Raw genomic sequence first — 18,284 nt, 5'->3', positions numbered from 1 at the left:
CCTGTCACATAGTTTGATGTGTTTGCATATGAAATTGTCATGCATGGTGCACGAGAGTGATAAACGTGCCAACAAGAGTATGCATGAGTTAAAGCAAGACTGAATGTGTTGTTTTGCAAATGCAATGTTTTATATATATATATATATATATATATATATATATATATATATATATATATATATATATATGTATATGTGTGTATATATATATATATATATATATATATATATATATATATATATATATATATGTATATGTGTGTATATATATGCACACATACATACATACATGCATATATATATACACACACACGGCCAACATTGCATTTGCCTAACTGCACATTTAGGCTAGCTTTATCTCAGTTTTGAAATGTCCCACTTTCAGTGCTTTATGCTCAGGAATTTGTTTTTAAATACAATTCTTTGCCATGCATGGAATAACCTTTAGTGTATAGACTAGTTCATTAGAATTGTCCATTAGCTCCTGCTTGTGATGTCATAATCATATTTGAGTTCACGGCATGTCGAATTACCGTAATTACGAGATTCCGACTTGTAAAAAGCGTTCACGTTCTCATTGAACTATTGTTCACAACTTGTGAACAGTTTTCTCAGACCTCTGACATGTCATGATGTGTTAACATCTAAAATGTTTAGCAGAGCCATTATTGCTTAATTTCTGTATAATAATTCCTATAATTAACTATTGGTAATGTCTTATTAATGTAATTATAATCTAAAAGTGATTGAAAGACAATAGTTTAATGTATCTAGCACGAAGTTGAATGACTGTCTAATTCCCTGGTAAATAATCTATACGTTCATTAAAAAACATTTGCATAATTATATTTTGGCATTAAAGTTGCGCTGAAAGTAGCGATAATACAAAGTTTCTTTAATTTTAGCTTATTCACCGTATCCCCCAGAGTTAGATAAGTCCGTACACACCCTTCTCATCTCTGTGCGTGCCGTAACTGTCTGACCACCGCTAGCCTAGCTTAGCACAAAGACTGGAGGTAAACGGCTCCAGCTAGCATACTGCTCCCAATAAGTGACAAAATAACGCCAACATTTTCCTATTTACATGCTGTGATTTGTATAGTCACAGCATGTGTACAAATAACCAGGTCTAACCGTATACATACTGGGAACTATATTCTCAGAAGGCAAAGCACTGCTACTTGGGCGGAGTGATTTGCTCGCAGCGCCTGAGAAGCCCCGTGGTGAGGAGCAGAGAGTTCGCTCAGAGTTGGAGTAAATCACTCTGCAGAAGTAGCAGTGCTTCGCCTTCTGAGAATATAGTTCCCAGTATGTATACGGTTATTTGTACACGCTGTGACTATACAAATCACATAGGAAAATGTTGGTGTTATTTTGTAGGGCTGTGTATTGGCAAGAATCTGGCGATACGATACGTATCACGATACATGGGTCACGATTCAATATATTGCAATATATTTCGATACTGTGCATAAGGCGATATATTGGGATTTTTTTAAAGTAGGACTATAATTTTAGAAAAAATTATATTTAAAAAAAGACATGATGTGCATAAAAGTCAAAGAAGTTTACTTTAGGTTAACAATTCAGTTCACAGAAAATCAGACTGCCAGTTTGGTATTGTGGTTCACAGGTTCTTAGTGAGCAAATTTTTATATTTCTCAAGTAGGCCATAATAAAAGAAAATACATAGCCCCTGTCACAATACAAAACAACAACGTGAACTGGACGAAAATGAATGAAAGTGAACAAAATGAATGTGTCATATAGGCCTACTGAAATCAAGTTTTTATGTGATAAAAGATTTTTAAAGAACTGGACGCGCGAATGAGGCAAATTAACGTCTGCCGCGCTAAACGCCTCATTCGCGCCACAGGACCTCCAGACGCGCGTAAACGCGTCTTTGCATTAACTTAACATTGAAATCACTCGCGCCAGACACTCTATTCGCGTTTGGTGTGAACGCAGCTTCACGGTGCGCGTCCACTACAGCGGCAAAACTACGCTCGGTGCCGCTGGCAACGCTGTAACGTCTCCGCTTTGGGGTGTGTCTGTTACGAGTGTGTTTGTTTTTTTCAACACACGGACAGTATAATCATCATGCACGCGATTACATTTAGAAATAGACAAGCTTTGTTTCCAAATGCACCAAGCAAAGATCCTTTCAATTTTATAAACCCAGCCAATATAATAACAATAAACACATCCAAAATAAAATCTTTAACATATATAAACAACTGCAAAGCGTCTAATTTGTAAACAAAATGATTTATGCACTAAATCCATCATGAACTGGCCAACCTTTTGACGCTCTCAGTCGCTCTCAACGCTTTCTCCGGTCCGCTGTCAATCCCAAAATGCACTGCTGAGCGTGAAGCTCGACTTCCATGGAATGAATTGAAAACGCTTGCTCCGCTCGCTCCGTGCCAGTGGACACGCACCGTTCGGCGAGCCTTTTAAACAACATAAACGTGAACCACCGTCTTACCATGAATATTTTTGGACGTAAAAAAAAAAAAAAAATCGATATTGCGTTTTTGAAAATCGATACAGTATTGCAAAATAAAATATCGCGATACTCATGTGAATCGATTTTTTTCTTACACCCCTATTATTTTGTCACTTATTGGTAGCAGTATGCTAGCTGGAGCCATTTACCTCCAGTCTTTGTGCTAAGCTAGGCTAGCGATGGGTGCATCAGACAGAGTTACGGCACGCACGGAGATGAAAAGGGTATGTATTTCACCGGGGGATACGGTGAATAAGCTAAAGTCACAAAAAGTCGGCGTGTTCCTTTAAAAGTAAATGAACACAAGCTTGCACTCCCATGGTGTCTGGCATTGGTAAAGTGTGTTGTTTTCACAGAAAAATCCAGTTATGACATTTTGATTAAACAGTTCATTTCATGTCAACTTTAAAGCTGCCGTCGGCAATATTTTTTTTGATCATATTCAGTTAAATCGACACTATAATCCGACAGAACAACATAAACAAGGTGATTTTAGAAAAAACCTGAGCTTCTAACTCCACCTGGAGCGTGTTATTTGTTTTGCAAAAATCCACCGCTCCCGGATCATCGGGTCCAATCAGCGCAGGGGGGTGTGAGATCTGACCGTCAATCACAGGTCGTGCACACGCCACTGATCCCCCCTCCCTCGCGCACGTTACAATATCACATTCACACGACACGCCTGAAGATTGTACGAAGCATGATGGCGGAGAGAAAATCTACTAACAAGCTTCCAATTCCTCGGTTATTGCTATCTATAGATAGATTAGCCAGAGTAGCCTACCTCCGAGTCCATGGTGTTGATCGATGCTGAAGAGACGGACGCGTTCACAGAAAATCTGGTGCACATGCACTGACGAGCACAACCTCGATGGGAGGGTGCTCGCTGGTAGTGGGGGAGGGGCATGAGAGTTGTAAACATTCAAAAGTTTGGCTAAGTCGACCCAATTTGCCAGACTTGCCGACTGCAGCTTTAATAGTGTTAATAGTGTTTCATAGATTTACAGCATAAATCCGAGTATTTGGTTGAGTAGTGTCCAGTTCTCAATTTATCATCTCTGAAATAGACATATTTACACAAACTTGGATTAAAATGTTTATTGAGATTGCATACTGCAGAGTAGAAAGGCAATGCACTATTCTGAACAGTTTGTTTTGATGCTCAGTGTGCAAAGAAGGACTTTAAATTGCCGAATCTTAACCTGTTTGTTTGTCCAGGTGATCTGACGGGACAGGTGTTGGCCTGCATGAGCCTGCTTCCCATAGCCATCCTCGTCGGATTCGTCACTCTGATCGTCTTTAAGAGAGAACTACATACGGTGAGTCACATGATGTCTCAAACCAGCAGGGTATTGGGTCAAATCCCAAACAACATACCAACTTGTTCTCCATTTTTATACCTTTGTGTTTGTTTGTTCTTTCTCTCTCTCAGATCTCTTTTTTTGGGGGTTTGATCATGAATGAGGGGCTAAACTGGCTGCTCAAACACATTCTACGGGAGCCTAGACCATGTGGGGGTAAGAAACGTCAGCGTGTTTGTTTAAACATACAGAACCACATCAGTTTAATAAACATGATCATTTGACTCTTAGCATCTGGGTAACATGAAAACTGAACGTTAAACCGTATAAAGCCTACTGTATTCTTTTTGATATGCAAAATTCAAAGGCCTAAACATTAAGTCTAAATTACCAACATGAAACTACCAACATCGCACACAATCTACTACATGTCTTCTGTCGTCTGATTGATAGTTTATACTTTTTTTAGCAAGTAAATATTGAAGGCATTTTCTGCCAAAATTAAATAAATCAATTAAATGATAAAAATGAAAACTTATACCAGATTAACCATTTCATTACAGAAAACTGCGCAAAATATGTGACAAAAATTGAGAATGAAATTAAATGATTTCATTTTCATGGTGACAGTGCATCAAAAATGCCTTCCATAAGTAAAAGGCATTTTAGTATAGACCTAATTGTAAAAGCGTCCACCTTCAGCTTGTGGTTCACGTGACTTCTTGCTGTGAAATCTTTTTCACATTTATTTTTATAAACTAAACTTAAGAATAACTTTATTATTGTTAGTAATATTTCAAGATGAGCATTTACTGGACTGAAACAACTTAGGTTTACTTGAGTATCCATACATATAATTTATCATAAAAATCATGTTCAAATGTGAGTCTCTATGATCATCTGGCTTTGAGGGAAAAAGCCTCTCAATCATCATTGTATTACATTGCATTATATGTTTAAATATAGTTTATTTATTTATTTTTGTTATTTATAAATAGTTTAAAACTACAGAGCTTTGATCATAAAACTAAGCATTTAATAATCATCTTACAAAGATATTTTTGGACGATATACAGTAACGACAGTGGTACAGTAGTCTGTTGTACTGTTATAAAGATCTCATTGATTCACATTACAAACTATATGAATTTCATCTTACTTTGTGGCCATATAAATATCAGCAATTGCCCCGGATAGCATTTTTTTTGTGTGCTTATTTTGGGAAAAAACGTTGTTTTTTTTTTCTCTTCGAGTATAATCTCCTTATTCCCACTATATATAATACTATATGAGTGTCATGTTTGATTCATCAGGCTTTTATGGCTCAACAAAAAACAAACACGCAAAAAAAACCAAAAAACATAATTTGTCTGAATGTTCCATAAACTACGGAAGCCCTGAACCGCAACGAAAAAAAATGTTTCGAGAATAAAGTCTTCCGTAGAAGTTGTGTGTGTGTGCTTGCCGTTATTTCACATTGCCGCACAGGCATTCATGCGTGTGCGTGCGCGTGTGTGTGTGTGTGTGTAAGGTGTAAATACATGCGCTTGTGAAGTCGAACTGCCGTCTATAATAGACACTGTACGTTCTGGATACATTTTAAGTGCATCATTCTGTATCCAATCATTTGGCCGGATCCCGTGATTTCCTCAAATATGATAACCACTGATGGTTGAGGAAAGATTCCCTGAAATGATTGTAAAGCGCTTTTAAGTGTAGGCCTACAGTATATGAAAGCGCTATATAAATGCCTCATTCATGCATTCATTCATTCATTCATAAAGCTGGATATCTTGATCCAGTCTGACAGTATATTTTATAAAGTCCTATAGCCTAACTTCATGTTGGTAGACCTGTAGAATATCCCTTTGTTGAAAGCCCAGATAAAAGTAAAAAGCTATTATTTTGTGTAGATCCAGTTTACACACACACGCACGCACACGCATGAATGCCTGTGCGGCAATGTGAAATAACGGCAAGCACATACACAACTTCTACGGAAGACTTTATTCTCGAAACATTTCGACTTTAATCTCGAAACATTTCGACTTTAATCTCGAAACATTTCGACTTTAATCTCGAAACATTTCGACTTTAATCTCGAAACATTTCGACTTTAATCTCGAAACATTTCGACTTTAATCTCGAAATGATAGCTTTTTTTTTTTACATTTTTTTTTTTACATACTTTTTTTTTTTTTTTTACACATACTTTTTTTTTTTTACATAAATTTTTTTTGTAAAATGTATTCGCAGAACAGTCACAATCCACCTGTGGTATCTTTGAAGGACAATCAGAGTTTTGTTTGAGGCTTTGTGTTCTGAATGTAGACTGCCATGGGAATTTCTTTCCCACCACAAGACGACATGTAAAAACAAAACAAACTGCTTTATTGATTTACATGTCGGCCAGACGGTCTGAGTAGGCGGTTCTTGGCCAGAATAGTCTGGCTGGAAAAAAAACTGGACCAGACTTAATGCCAGCAGACACAAGACACACTATATGAGACCGTGCTCAAAGACACAATGGGTAGTTCATGGACCAATTTTTGGGCTTGACCTGCAACCTTTTTACCTAATAATCATGTAAGCAACATAGGCGATGTCATGACAGACACTCGTAGGACTCTGTGGATGGTGGAATAGTCCATGGGTCCAATTACACCGTATGAATGCATATTTTTAAAGAAAATTGTAAAATGTACACGTTTCATTTTTGTAAGACTCTTGACAGGGTCCCCACGCAGTTTGAAAAAGTATCGAATTTGATTTGAATAATTTCCAGGTATGGATAAGATAAGTATGGAAAAATATTTGTGTTTACGGACTATTGACCCAATTCCGTTTTCTAAAATATAACTTTTATATATATATTCATCATACAAGCGGTGTTTACATGGCAAGAGTTTAGTGATTGTTTAATGATTGACGAACACGACTGAATGAATTCAAGGCGCACGTTTTCATTTTCAGAGGAGAATATATACAGGTTATAAAGTGTTTTAGGTTTCTTCTAGGGGTGGCACGGTTCACAAAACCCACGGTTCGGTTCGTATCACGGTTTTAGGGTCACGGTTTTCGGTTCTGTACGGTTCTTGTTGTTATTTTTTCTTTTAATCTTTAACACTCCAAAAATTTACTTCAGCATATGATATATAGCTTAATTATCTAATTATTAATTTCATAAATGGGGCGTGTTTGCAAAACGCAGCTTCTCATTTCCCATTCCGAAGTAATATAGTGAGTGAGCGGTCACCGTGAGGAAACTTTCAGTGGCCCTGGAGGTCCATCCATCTGTAGTGAGAGCTACGTGGGCTGTGTCGGACAGTTCTTTGTCAATTTCTCCTCGTGTCTCGTCATCATAGGCGTAATTTGCGGGTGGGACATGTCCCCATCACTTTTCGCCAGGATCGATATTGTCCCCACCACTTTTGAAACATCTCGCAGCACGGATGTACCAATACAAATAAATAAAGCATCTCCAGCAAAGTATTCTTTTCGTTCGTTTAAGTAAGAAGCAATCTAGCGCTGAAATGTGGTTTTTTTTTTTATCAAGTGATCAAAGTGCTCGTTGCCGCTGCGATCAGTGGCGCTGAGACAGTGTTCTCTTGTGGCTCGCGCACACGCCGCACAGTCTTCACTCGGACGCGCGCTTCAATCCGTTGTGGAGACTCTCTATTCTTTCCGGTGAAATCACACAAATCTGTCCCTGCTTGATATACAACCACTGATAAACATAATCGGTTTTGATGAAAAAAAATTCATAAAATAAATACGAGTGCGGATTAGAACTCAGAACCTCTGACACTGACACGCTTGGCAAAAGTTCTGCCACTGGACCATTAAAGTACATACGTTAACCAGTCGATCTAGATCTCATTAAATGTCTAAGTAAACCCAGTGCACTATTTAGATCGATTGCTGGACATCGTAATGTTATTCTACATACATCTGATTTATGATTTAGCATTGTATTAGCACGGGCACGAGGCTACATTGCGCATGCGTCGAACCGTGCAACGCACACACGCTAGAGGTCTGCTACCCGACCCGAGCCCGACGGGTCCCGAAAAATGTGCGGGTTTCGGGTCGGGTTCGGGTTAATGTTTATTGAACAGCCTCGGGTTCGGGTCGGGTTCGGGTTTGTAACTAAGAAAAACTAAATAGGCTATACATAGTTTGCGTGTCGTGTGCTTTGCCTGCTTGCTGTGTTGTGGTGACCGGCACACGAGAGAGAGAAAGTTGCGTGAGCAGATGTGCAATGTGTGCAATGCATAGGCTACACAGACCACAGACAGGCTCTCTCTCTCAAATTTGATATATATACATACCGTATTTTCCGCACTATAAGGCACACCGGATTATAAGGCGCACCTTCAATGAATGGCCTCTTTTAGAACTGTTTTCATATAGGGCGCACCGGATTATAAAACGCATAGAATAGAAGATACTGCAGTCAAACGTTTGACTGGGTTTGCGTTATGCAGTGGTCACCAACCTTTTCAAGCCTAAGATCACATCCAAAGTCCAAATGTAAACCAAGATCTACTACTTGCAAAAAATTATGAAAAAACAAGTGGCTGAGCTGTAAAACCTTGTTTATACTCGACGCGTCCGCATGAGCGCGAAGGTAATAAAAAAGTAATATCCGTCTGCTCGGGCAGATTCGGCTCATAGTCGTGCATCTTCGGATTCGGAGGCGCGCGCGCGGCAAAATTACGTCATTGTAACAGCGCGCGCGCCTCCGCATCCGAAGATGCACGACTTTGAGCCGAATCTGCCCGAGCAGACGGATATTAGTACATCTCATCACACCGGCACCCAGTTAAATCAGTTGTATGGTCTGGTGTTCAGTCTAAAACAAAACAGTTGCGTCAAGTAGCCTATAAATGCCTCGTCTGTTTGGGGAGGTGCGCGCGCAGTCAGCTGAGGCTCGCGCTCCGGTGCCAGGCGAAAGTATAAACAAGGTTTAAGTCAGCGGTTGTTTCACAGACAGATCCATAGATAAGGTATTGCTGTTGTTCATTTAATTTGTTTAAAAATTCACATTTCATCCAGAGCGGTTTCTTCTCGCTAATATTTTGGGATTCACCTGCACGCCAAAGAAAATAAATTCTGTCAGCTGCCTACCGAGTTTGAATTTGATATAAAATGGTATTTATTTGCTGTGAGAAATAGAGTGGACCTCGGGTTCGGGTCGGGTTCGGGCTTAACATGTAAATGTAATTGTCGGGTCGGGTCGGGTCGGGTTAAATGATCGCGGGTACGGGCCGGGTTCGGGCTTCAGTTTAAAGCCCGTGCAGACCTCTAACACACGCACCGAACCGAGACAAGCGAACCGAACGGTTCGGATGTTTTTTCGTGTACCGTGCCCCACCCCTAGTTTCTTCTCATCATGTAAGCATGATGTTACCACTCATGTTATCACTTCGAGAAAACCAATGGACAAAAAACAGTGAAAATAAAATATTTTCAGATTGCTGTGCTATAAACCAAATATAATGCAGTATGGATTATTTATGTTAAATATGGTCTGAAAAATCTGAGGTGTGGAAATTTGAGTCTGGAAATGGTAAAAATAACTAAACTTTCTAAATAGATTATTTTATAGGCATTTAAAACTGCATGAATTAGTTTTAAAACAATTATAATATTTGAATGAGAATAATTCTTCTCTGAAAAGTGTTTTACAGCCAAAATGTGAATATTTTTATATTAAACGAGACAAGGTTACTGAATGATTTTTAGCAGTGTAATGTGACAGTACAAACAGCATTTACAGTCCGCCTATCTTATGTTTTCTTAGCGTCTTGTACTTTTAATCACATTGATATAAATATGCATATGGTAATGATATGCAGAGGAAAATATGCATAGTAAAACTAGGCATTGTAGGCTCCGTATATATGGTTATCTTAGGGAGGAGATGGTGTGGGGGAAGCATGCGCACACAATCTTCTGCTGGTTAGGATTTCTAAAGGGACTTTTGCACGGGTTCTTGCAAAATCTGCCTTTTACACACACTTTAAGGATGAAATCTATGCAAAGTTTTATACACGAGGCCCCAGATCTTTAACCACTATTCTGCAACACCATTGTGGTGGAAATTCACCAATAAAATTAAAGTCAGGACACAGCCGAAACATCAGAGCTCTACAAAATGAGCTCCAAGCAAAACAGTGTTTTTTCAGTCAAATCATACATATTCATTTTTCATTGAACAAAGACTTTCAAAATTGATTGGATGAACAAATGAGCAGATTATCATAAGCCCTCGTACTTCCTTTTATCATATTAGTACATTTTCCTGTTCATCTTCATCCACCTTTGGTCTTCCTCAACATCCCACCTAACGTGCATAAATATTTTTAATTGGAAACAGTCTTATCTGACTCCCTAAACTTTCCCTGGCCTATCTGGTCAAGACTACAAAAAGAGTTATTATTCCCAAGTTGCTCTCACAGCTTTTGTAGATTAGCTTGAAACATCAGAGGGAGAGAGAAACAAAGGCAATGTATCTGATTTTACCAATACTCAGAAGTAAAATAAAAAGGTAAAATATATTAATGCTTCTCAAAATCTAACCTTTTACATGTACGGCATGACCTCCACCGAAACCTTCAGTTCGTCCCCTTACATTCTTAACACTGGTGCTCTTCTGTCAATTTTTTTTTTTTTTTTTACTTAAATAGTTTAACTTCGTTAGAATAGTACGAAACTTGGTAAAGGTTTTGGCACTTGCTATGTAAACGCACAAAAAAAATATAAAGTTTTAGTATATTTAGTTTAGTATAAGTACTTCAAGTTAAACTAAACAAAAATGAGAAATGTTGGCAACTGGCTGAAATAAAATAGGCTTTAAGTTTTTTTTTTTCAGTTCATTTTGTTTCAAGTAACAAATGTTTTTTTGTTTGTTTTTTGTTTTTAGTTAACAATATTATATAGTAGGGCTGAACGATACATCGAATTTTCATCGTGATATGAACTCGCGCGATGAACACATCGCAACAGACAGCCTGACACGATGAATAATGCCTGGTTCAGATTACAAGATTTTTGTGTCTGTTATGATAGTCACTGTGTCAGATTACACGATTTTGACTCCTAAAATCTTGTCGTGTCGTGGACAAGAAACATGTCAGACTACACGTTGCTTTCCGACCAGTCATCGCGTGCCGTCACATGCACACATTCACTCGCACGCACGCACGTACACACGCTCACTTGCGCACACACACACAAACACACACACACACTCACTCACTCGCGCGCACTAGGGCTGGGACGGTTACCGCAATACCGCGGTCACGTGACGCCTACCGCGGGTCTGAGCCACTGATCTATATAATGACGTCATTCTATATAGATCAGTGGTCTGAGCTCTTCACCGTCATCACCGCAAAAAAAAAACAAAAAAAAAACACTGGCCTTCACATGTGTTCACGTTGTGTCTAATGACATGGATTCATTGATTCTAATGACATGGATTGTGTCTAATAACATTGTGTCTTACATGGATTCAAGGTTTTCTAAACAAAACTTATCATCAAAAGATGGAACAAATCCGACCTTTCGCAAGTTCGCAAGTTGTTTCATGACGCATAATAACATTCCATTCGTAAGCTATTGACTATAACCCCTTATTTACACTCTGTGGCGTGTTACGGCTGCGACGCAGCTACCGGAGTTGATCGCGCCCACTCTAGTCAATGCTTGTGTGTTTACAACAGCCACGACGCGGCGCGTTTCAGAAGCGTCTCTCAGCGCCGCTTCGATAAAGATAGGCGCCTAGTCTATTTTCGACGGACGCCGCGTCCAAGCCGCACCATAAATAAATAAAAAAGCAGGACCTCAGCTTTTAATTGCACGTGCTTATTTAACAGAATTCTCTCTCGTGAAGACCGCATTTGTCAACCCTCGCGGAGTCGCGGCAAGTGCACACTCACAGCACCAGAGAGTAATCTTGACGGCACTTGTAAGAAAATGGATAAGTAGACTACATAATCAAATTCACAAATATTACACCATTTAAACATTATTAAAAATACATAGGCTACTGAGTTACTAAAACAATATTTGTCAAAGAATACATTTGTTTGTTCATGGTTTGAACGTTCTTGTTTCCATTTGTTTAATTTCAAGATCTGAGGTGAATTATCCATTGTTGCTTTTACAGCTACAAAGCTGGAGCACTAAACGATATTCAAAGTCACATTGCATGCTTTTAACATTAAATAAAGCACATAAACACTACCTGAGATTATCATTGACACACTTTGTTTGTTGTTCCAGCCGCAATGTCGCAGAAAAAAAAAACTGGGGGAGGCTGGGGTGGGGGGTTGAGGTTTAAAGCGGTTTACCGCAATACCGCGGGAATTTCTTGCTTTTCAACCGCGGTAAGAAAAAATCCATACCGTCCCAGCCCTAGCGCACACACACACACTCGCTCACTGGTGCGCACACACACACTCACTGTTGCTCGCACTCTCGCGTAGGTTGTCGCCCACTATGACACACTTCATAGATACGAGATGAAACGATCGAATCTCGCGTCCCGACGCCCGTTGTAGTTTACGAATCCCCACGACACCCATAGGTCAAACGGATCGTGCCAAAATCGCGCTAAAATCGTGTAATCTGAACCAGGCAGGTAATAAACGTTTGACCTATCACGCAAAGAACCTATTAAAGCACTAAGACATGGGACCAGTATAGCTAACATTCACATTTGAATATTTATCGCAAGTCATATCGTCATCGCAATATTAAACAAAGTTATCGCACATCGCAGCTTTTCCTCATATTGTGCAGCCGCCCTATTATATAGTTTCTTATAGCTATTCTCATTTTTGTTTTGCTTTAAATGCAGGGATGTTTGACCCTAACTCTTCATTACTCGACATGTTGGTGCATAACTAGTACCCAGCTAGTCGATTACTTGCGCACATGCCTAATGTTTTACTGAACTGTCTGTCGTGTCTCACCAACAGGTCACAGCACAGTCACGACAGAGTACGGGATGCCTTCCAGTCACTCTCAGTTCATCTGGTTTTTTGTTGTATACTTTTTTCTTTTTCTTTATTTAAGGTAAGAAATGCAAATTTTTATTTATAGCATTTTACTAAAATGAAAAAGAAAAGACTTGACATGAAATAAGACCCAGTAAAAAAACAAGAATTATTTACGACGACTAACACACTGAACAAGCTTTCTTTGTTCAGCTCAATGTTGTTGCGTGTTGCTTGTAAACGCCAAGGTTCCGGACTGCGAACAAATCGTCCAATTTTGAGACCTTGTTTTTATTATTTTGCCACCATGTTGCCCAACTGATACGAGCTGCCATTTCTGTTGCATATGAGAAACACAAAATGCCATCAAAACATCAAAAGAGCTTTGCAATGTGGAACATTTATCAGCTCGGACCAATACTAGACGGCACGATGCAGAACAGGTTTACTCACGGGCCGATCTCGATCACACGACACAGCGCTGGGAGATCCGGTGAGAAAAGCGGCTGAATTCGCCGCTGCATTAAACATCGCGGTGAGATCTAGTGAGAAGCGTTTAAATTCACCGCAGAATTCTGTTATAAACCATATCAGATCAAACCATGATGACGTGGAAACCAGGAGAAACATCGTGCCATGAACGAACAAGTTACAGAAGGCTTTTCAATCCACAAATCACCAAAATTCACCGTGAATTTAATGTGGTAATGCTCACTGTAACCATGGTATTGTGGCAGAAATAGCTGAAACCTTTTGAGAGTGAAATTCATGCACTTTTCAAGGGCTTCACAACTTTTCCCAGCACTTCAAAGCTCTAATGTGAATAATTGCATTGCGGGTCGATTTAAAGTGTACCCCTAAATTCAGTGCGTGTGCTCTTATGTTAGTCTGGAGCCCTGAATGCATTATTGTGTTAGTCTTGAAAAAGTAACTAATTATTATACTTTGTTGCTTCATATGGAAAGTTTTAAACATTTTTTTAAACACATTTTTAATGTGCATTTTACCACAGTGTAACACACACACTCTTAAAAAAAATCTAAATAAAATGTCTAATTTGAGTTTTCTTTTCCCAGAATGCATCAGACGAACAATGCCAGGTGTGTTGAATTGTTATGGCGGCATATACTGTCCATCATTCTAATGGCCGTGGCTCTGTCCGTTTCATACAGCAGGTAATGTTTGTTTTAAGTGAGTGCAGGATCTTTGTTCTTTGTAGTGTTGGAGTATTATTGATGCGTTGCGTATGTTGTCCCATGTGTTCATAGAGTCTACCTCCTGTACCACACCTGGAGTCAGGTGATTTATGGGGGTGTGGCCGGTTTGGTGATGGGAGTGGTTTGGTTTTTTATCACCCAAGAGGTGCTAACGCCACTCTTTCCCAAGATGGCAGCCTGGTAATGATGCAAGCACACACACACACACAGAGGTTCATATCCTGAACTTATACACACAGATCTCTGATGGGTTTCTCTTTCTTTTTCTCAGGCCTATCTCAGAGTTTTTTCTGGTGAGAGATACAAGTCTCATTCCCAACATCCTGTGGTTTGAATACACAGTAACCAGATCAGAAGCCAGGTAAATTCACCTGCAGCGTCTACTGCCGAATATCAGATTGAGGGCCTTTCTGACACTTTCCATGAAATAAGACTTAAAAGTCTAAAAAATGTATTTATTGACAGGAGTTGTGCATAACCTTCACATCATGTTCTTGTCGGAGAGGTCAAACTAAATACTATATGAGCGGTTTTATTTTACGTTACTTTTTTTATGAGGTTTTCAATATCGGGGACTAATTTGGGACATGTCTTAAACAGTTTAAACATAAAATTCAAATTAAAAAGTGACAGTAAAGACATTTACAATGTTACAAAAAAGTTATACTTCAAATAAATTCTGTTCTTTTGAACTTTCTGTTCATCAAAGAATCTTGAAAAAAATGCATCTGTTTCCAAAAACTATTTTTAACACTGATGATAATAATAAATGTTTCTTAAGCAGCAAATCATCATATTAGAATGATTTCTGAAGGATCATGTGACACTGAAGACTGGAGTAATGATGCTGAAAATTCAGCTTTGATCACAGAAATAAATTACATTTTTACTATAAATTGAACTAGAAAGCAGCTACTTTGAATTGTAATAATATTTCACAATATTAAAAATTAAAAAATATATATAATATAATATTAAAAAAATCTTCCCAGCACCAAACTTTTAAATGGTAGTTTAATTAATAAAATAATCAAATTAAAATGTAAAAAACAAAATCTTCCCAGCCCCAAATTTTTTAAACGGTAGTTTAATTCAGAAAATAATCAAATAAAAATGTACAAAACAAAATGAGTAAGAAGGTTGCCGATTTAATCTAAATGATGTTAGTAGGGTCTAGCTAGTTTGGGACCAAATGTTATCAATAAACTTAATAAACTCACATAAACTGAAGAAATGTTAGTTTTTTTTGATAATTTTTCAGGCTTGACTGGTTGAGCTTGATGAATGCAGTCAACACTAAATAGAGATTGATGATACTCGTCATCCTGCTATGCTGTAGAAAAGGTCCAAATGATGTCACTTCCTGTGCGTCACAATTTCAATGGAAACTTCCATTTCTTTATTAGCGGGAAAAATCAGTAACGGTTTGCATGAAACGTTTGTAACAGATACGTCTTTTAGACAGATGTGTAAAACTTATCTTGTGGAAAGTGTCTTCTAAACCTTTGGCTTACGTTCTTCTTTTGTCTTCTCACACAGAAACAGACAACGAAAGCTGGGAACGAAGCTTCAGTGATTTGCTTCAAAACCCCAGTGAAAACTGACCACACACACATACATACATATGCACACACACACACACACTCTCAAACACACTGGAGTTTCATAGTCTGGACTGTTCTGGTTAATGTGAAAGCACAGAACAGAGTACTTGTGGACCAAAGGAGCGAGTTTGTATCGCAGACGTGACCGTTATCACATGACCCAACTGTTCGCACGACAACATGGCCTTCTCCTCCCCCCCCCCGTCCTTAGGCTGCCCTGCGTTCCTAATGCATGCAGACCGTGCAAGAGACACAACTATTTAATGACAAATGTAATATATATTTTATTCATTAACATTCACAGGGCGATGTGAAGGGGGGGGAGGGAAGAGGTGGAAGTGAATGAAAGAAATTTTTACGACATGGCAAACATATCAGCATGGCATTACTTTTTATTTAAACGACATGATAAAGGACCAGGGACCTGAAAGGGGATGGGTAATAAAAACAGGAGGGGAGGAATGCAGAAACAAATGCCGCATTTATAACAGATGAGGCGGTGGTGGGGGGGGGGGGGGGGGATAATTGCTTTTACTCATTTGTATATCCTAAAATAAATAAATAAATATTCATTACAAGGTGAATATCGCAAAAATATGTCCAGGTCACAATTTACCCTAAAATAATATGGCTTTTTTTTTTATTATTTTTTTTTTTTTACCAAATTCTCATTAACGTGTCCAGGCGTTTTACCTTCTTTATTCTCAATAATGATTCTCATTACTGTGATAGGTCTTTTTTTTTATTGCATATTGCTTTACAGAATGTGCTTGGCACAATGTAAAAACTCATAATGGTCCTAAAATAGGCTTCACTTTCTTTAAGTAAAATATTTATTTGGTTTGATTTTTGGGGCGAAACACAACCCCGACATGTTCTCGACAGGCTTTGCGAGATTCACCTTGGATTCCTGTTAAAAAGTGTAATGTAAACTAAAATAATTTGCACTTTGTCAATTCGATTGGATATTAACACTAGTTTTTGTGTGTGTGTGTGTGTGTGTGTGTGTAGAGGCAAGGATTCTTGTGTTTCTGCTCTTTGCTGGCCCCTTTTTGTTTTAAAGTGTGTCTTCTGACAGACCGTGTCACTCACTCAAGCTGCACTTTTGCATTCACTTTTTCCTCCAGACGTCCGTGAGCATGATTTGGTAAATGTCTTGAGCATAACGGCATTTCAGAACATGGAGTTGCTGCAACTAGTTTCAGATTCATTTGTCTCAATTGGTGCTGGGAACAAAATTTAGGTCATGGGAACAAAATTAGGGCCTGTTTTTGGTCAGAATTATGTTTCAACACCATTTGCGTTGTGTTGTGTTGTACTTGCAAAATGTGTTTCGTTCTGCAACATCACAAAGAACAACTGTTTGTTTCAGTGTGCAGATAATATGCAGTAATATTTCATTTGAATTGTCATGTCTTTTTTTTTTTTTTTTTTTTAAATATCAATCATCTCAAAGGATGCCATTCTGACAGTGCAGGAAAAATAAAGCTCAGCTTTTTAATATTAATGTTTTTTTCTTTTATATTTCTGACCTATTTTTCCCTGATGTGGGCCATTGTTTCACCTGAACTACTTTCCGCTTGCGACATTCCCATAATACCACTTTTGAATATTTAAGGACGGCTTTGCAACCGCTACCACAGGAAAAGAATACATGTCAAATGGAAATATGAAAAGGACATTAAAAAAAAAAATTATAATCTGGACCCAAACCTCAGGTGAACTCTAGCATGTACCGAGGCCTCTGTTTTTAGGATGATGTAGAAACGGTCTGTGACGGGGTGTTTATATAAAGGGAAGGGAGGTTATTGCATAACTCTAAGATGATCCTCTCTTTTATCGTGTAATTCATATCAGGCTGAATAAAAAGCAAAATATGTTTATGTATGAACTGTTGCAGTTATTTGTGCGGGTCTGAGTCAATGTGAATGTTGATTTATTGTGTAATAGCAAACAAATATATATTTTCTTTGATGTGTATAATAATAATAATTCGTTACATGGAAGGGGCAATCTCCTCAACCACCACCAATGTGCAGCATCCACCTGGATGACGCGACGGCAGCCATATTGCGCCAGAACGCCCACCACACACCAGCTTACTGGTGGAGAGGAGACAGTGATGAAGCCAATCAGTGTATGGGGATGATTAGGAGGCCGTGATGGACAAATTTGGCCAGGATGCCGGGGTTACACCCCTAATCTTTTTCGAAGGACATCCTGGGATTTTTAATGACCACAGAGAGTCACGACCTCGGTTTAACGTCTCACCCGAAGGACGGTGCTCTTTGAATGACAGTATAGTGTCCCCATCACTACACTGGGGTGTTAGGACCCACACCACAGGGTGAGCACCCCCTGCTGGCCTCACTAACTTAACGTGTATCATAAGTTCCTAAAGTCTACAAACTATGGTTTCGGAATACACTGAAATTAATATTATTTTTAAATTATTAAACACATTTCTTATTTATTTAAACTTGAGCTTCAGTTTAACTGAATCATTTTGTAAATTTCACCAGCTGTATATCGCAAAAACTATGTCATGTATTTTATTAACTACAAAACTATAGGTTCGGTAAACACTACAATTAATATTGTAATATTGTGAAATTATTAAAGTACAGCTACATTTCTGATTTATT

At 38.6% G+C, this 18,284-nt stretch overlaps 1 protein-coding gene across 1 annotated transcript in view; it reads left to right on the top strand.

Moving 5' to 3' along the window:
- Window positions 1–17,526, top strand: part of dolpp1 (dolichyldiphosphatase 1) — an 18,296-nt gene extending 770 nt beyond the window's left edge. Inside the window, exons 2-8 of the mRNA XM_084387966.1 lie at window positions 3,728–3,828; window positions 3,942–4,026; window positions 12,801–12,897; window positions 13,895–13,993; window positions 14,087–14,215; window positions 14,307–14,396; window positions 15,575–17,526. Coding sequence (XP_084244092.1) covers window positions 3,728–3,828; window positions 3,942–4,026; window positions 12,801–12,897; window positions 13,895–13,993; window positions 14,087–14,215; window positions 14,307–14,396; window positions 15,575–15,611 — 638 coding nt within the window. The 3' untranslated portion in view covers window positions 15,612–17,526. The remainder of the gene's footprint in view (window positions 1–3,727; window positions 3,829–3,941; window positions 4,027–12,800; window positions 12,898–13,894; window positions 13,994–14,086; window positions 14,216–14,306; window positions 14,397–15,574) is intronic.
- Window positions 17,527–18,284: the final 758 nt, after the last annotated feature.

This window comes from Rutilus rutilus (genome assembly GCF_951802725.1).
Source record: "Rutilus rutilus genome assembly, chromosome: 18".
Lineage (NCBI taxonomy): Eukaryota > Metazoa > Chordata > Actinopteri > Cypriniformes > Leuciscidae > Rutilus > Rutilus rutilus.
This window is presented reverse-complemented; position numbering and strand designations above follow the sequence as displayed.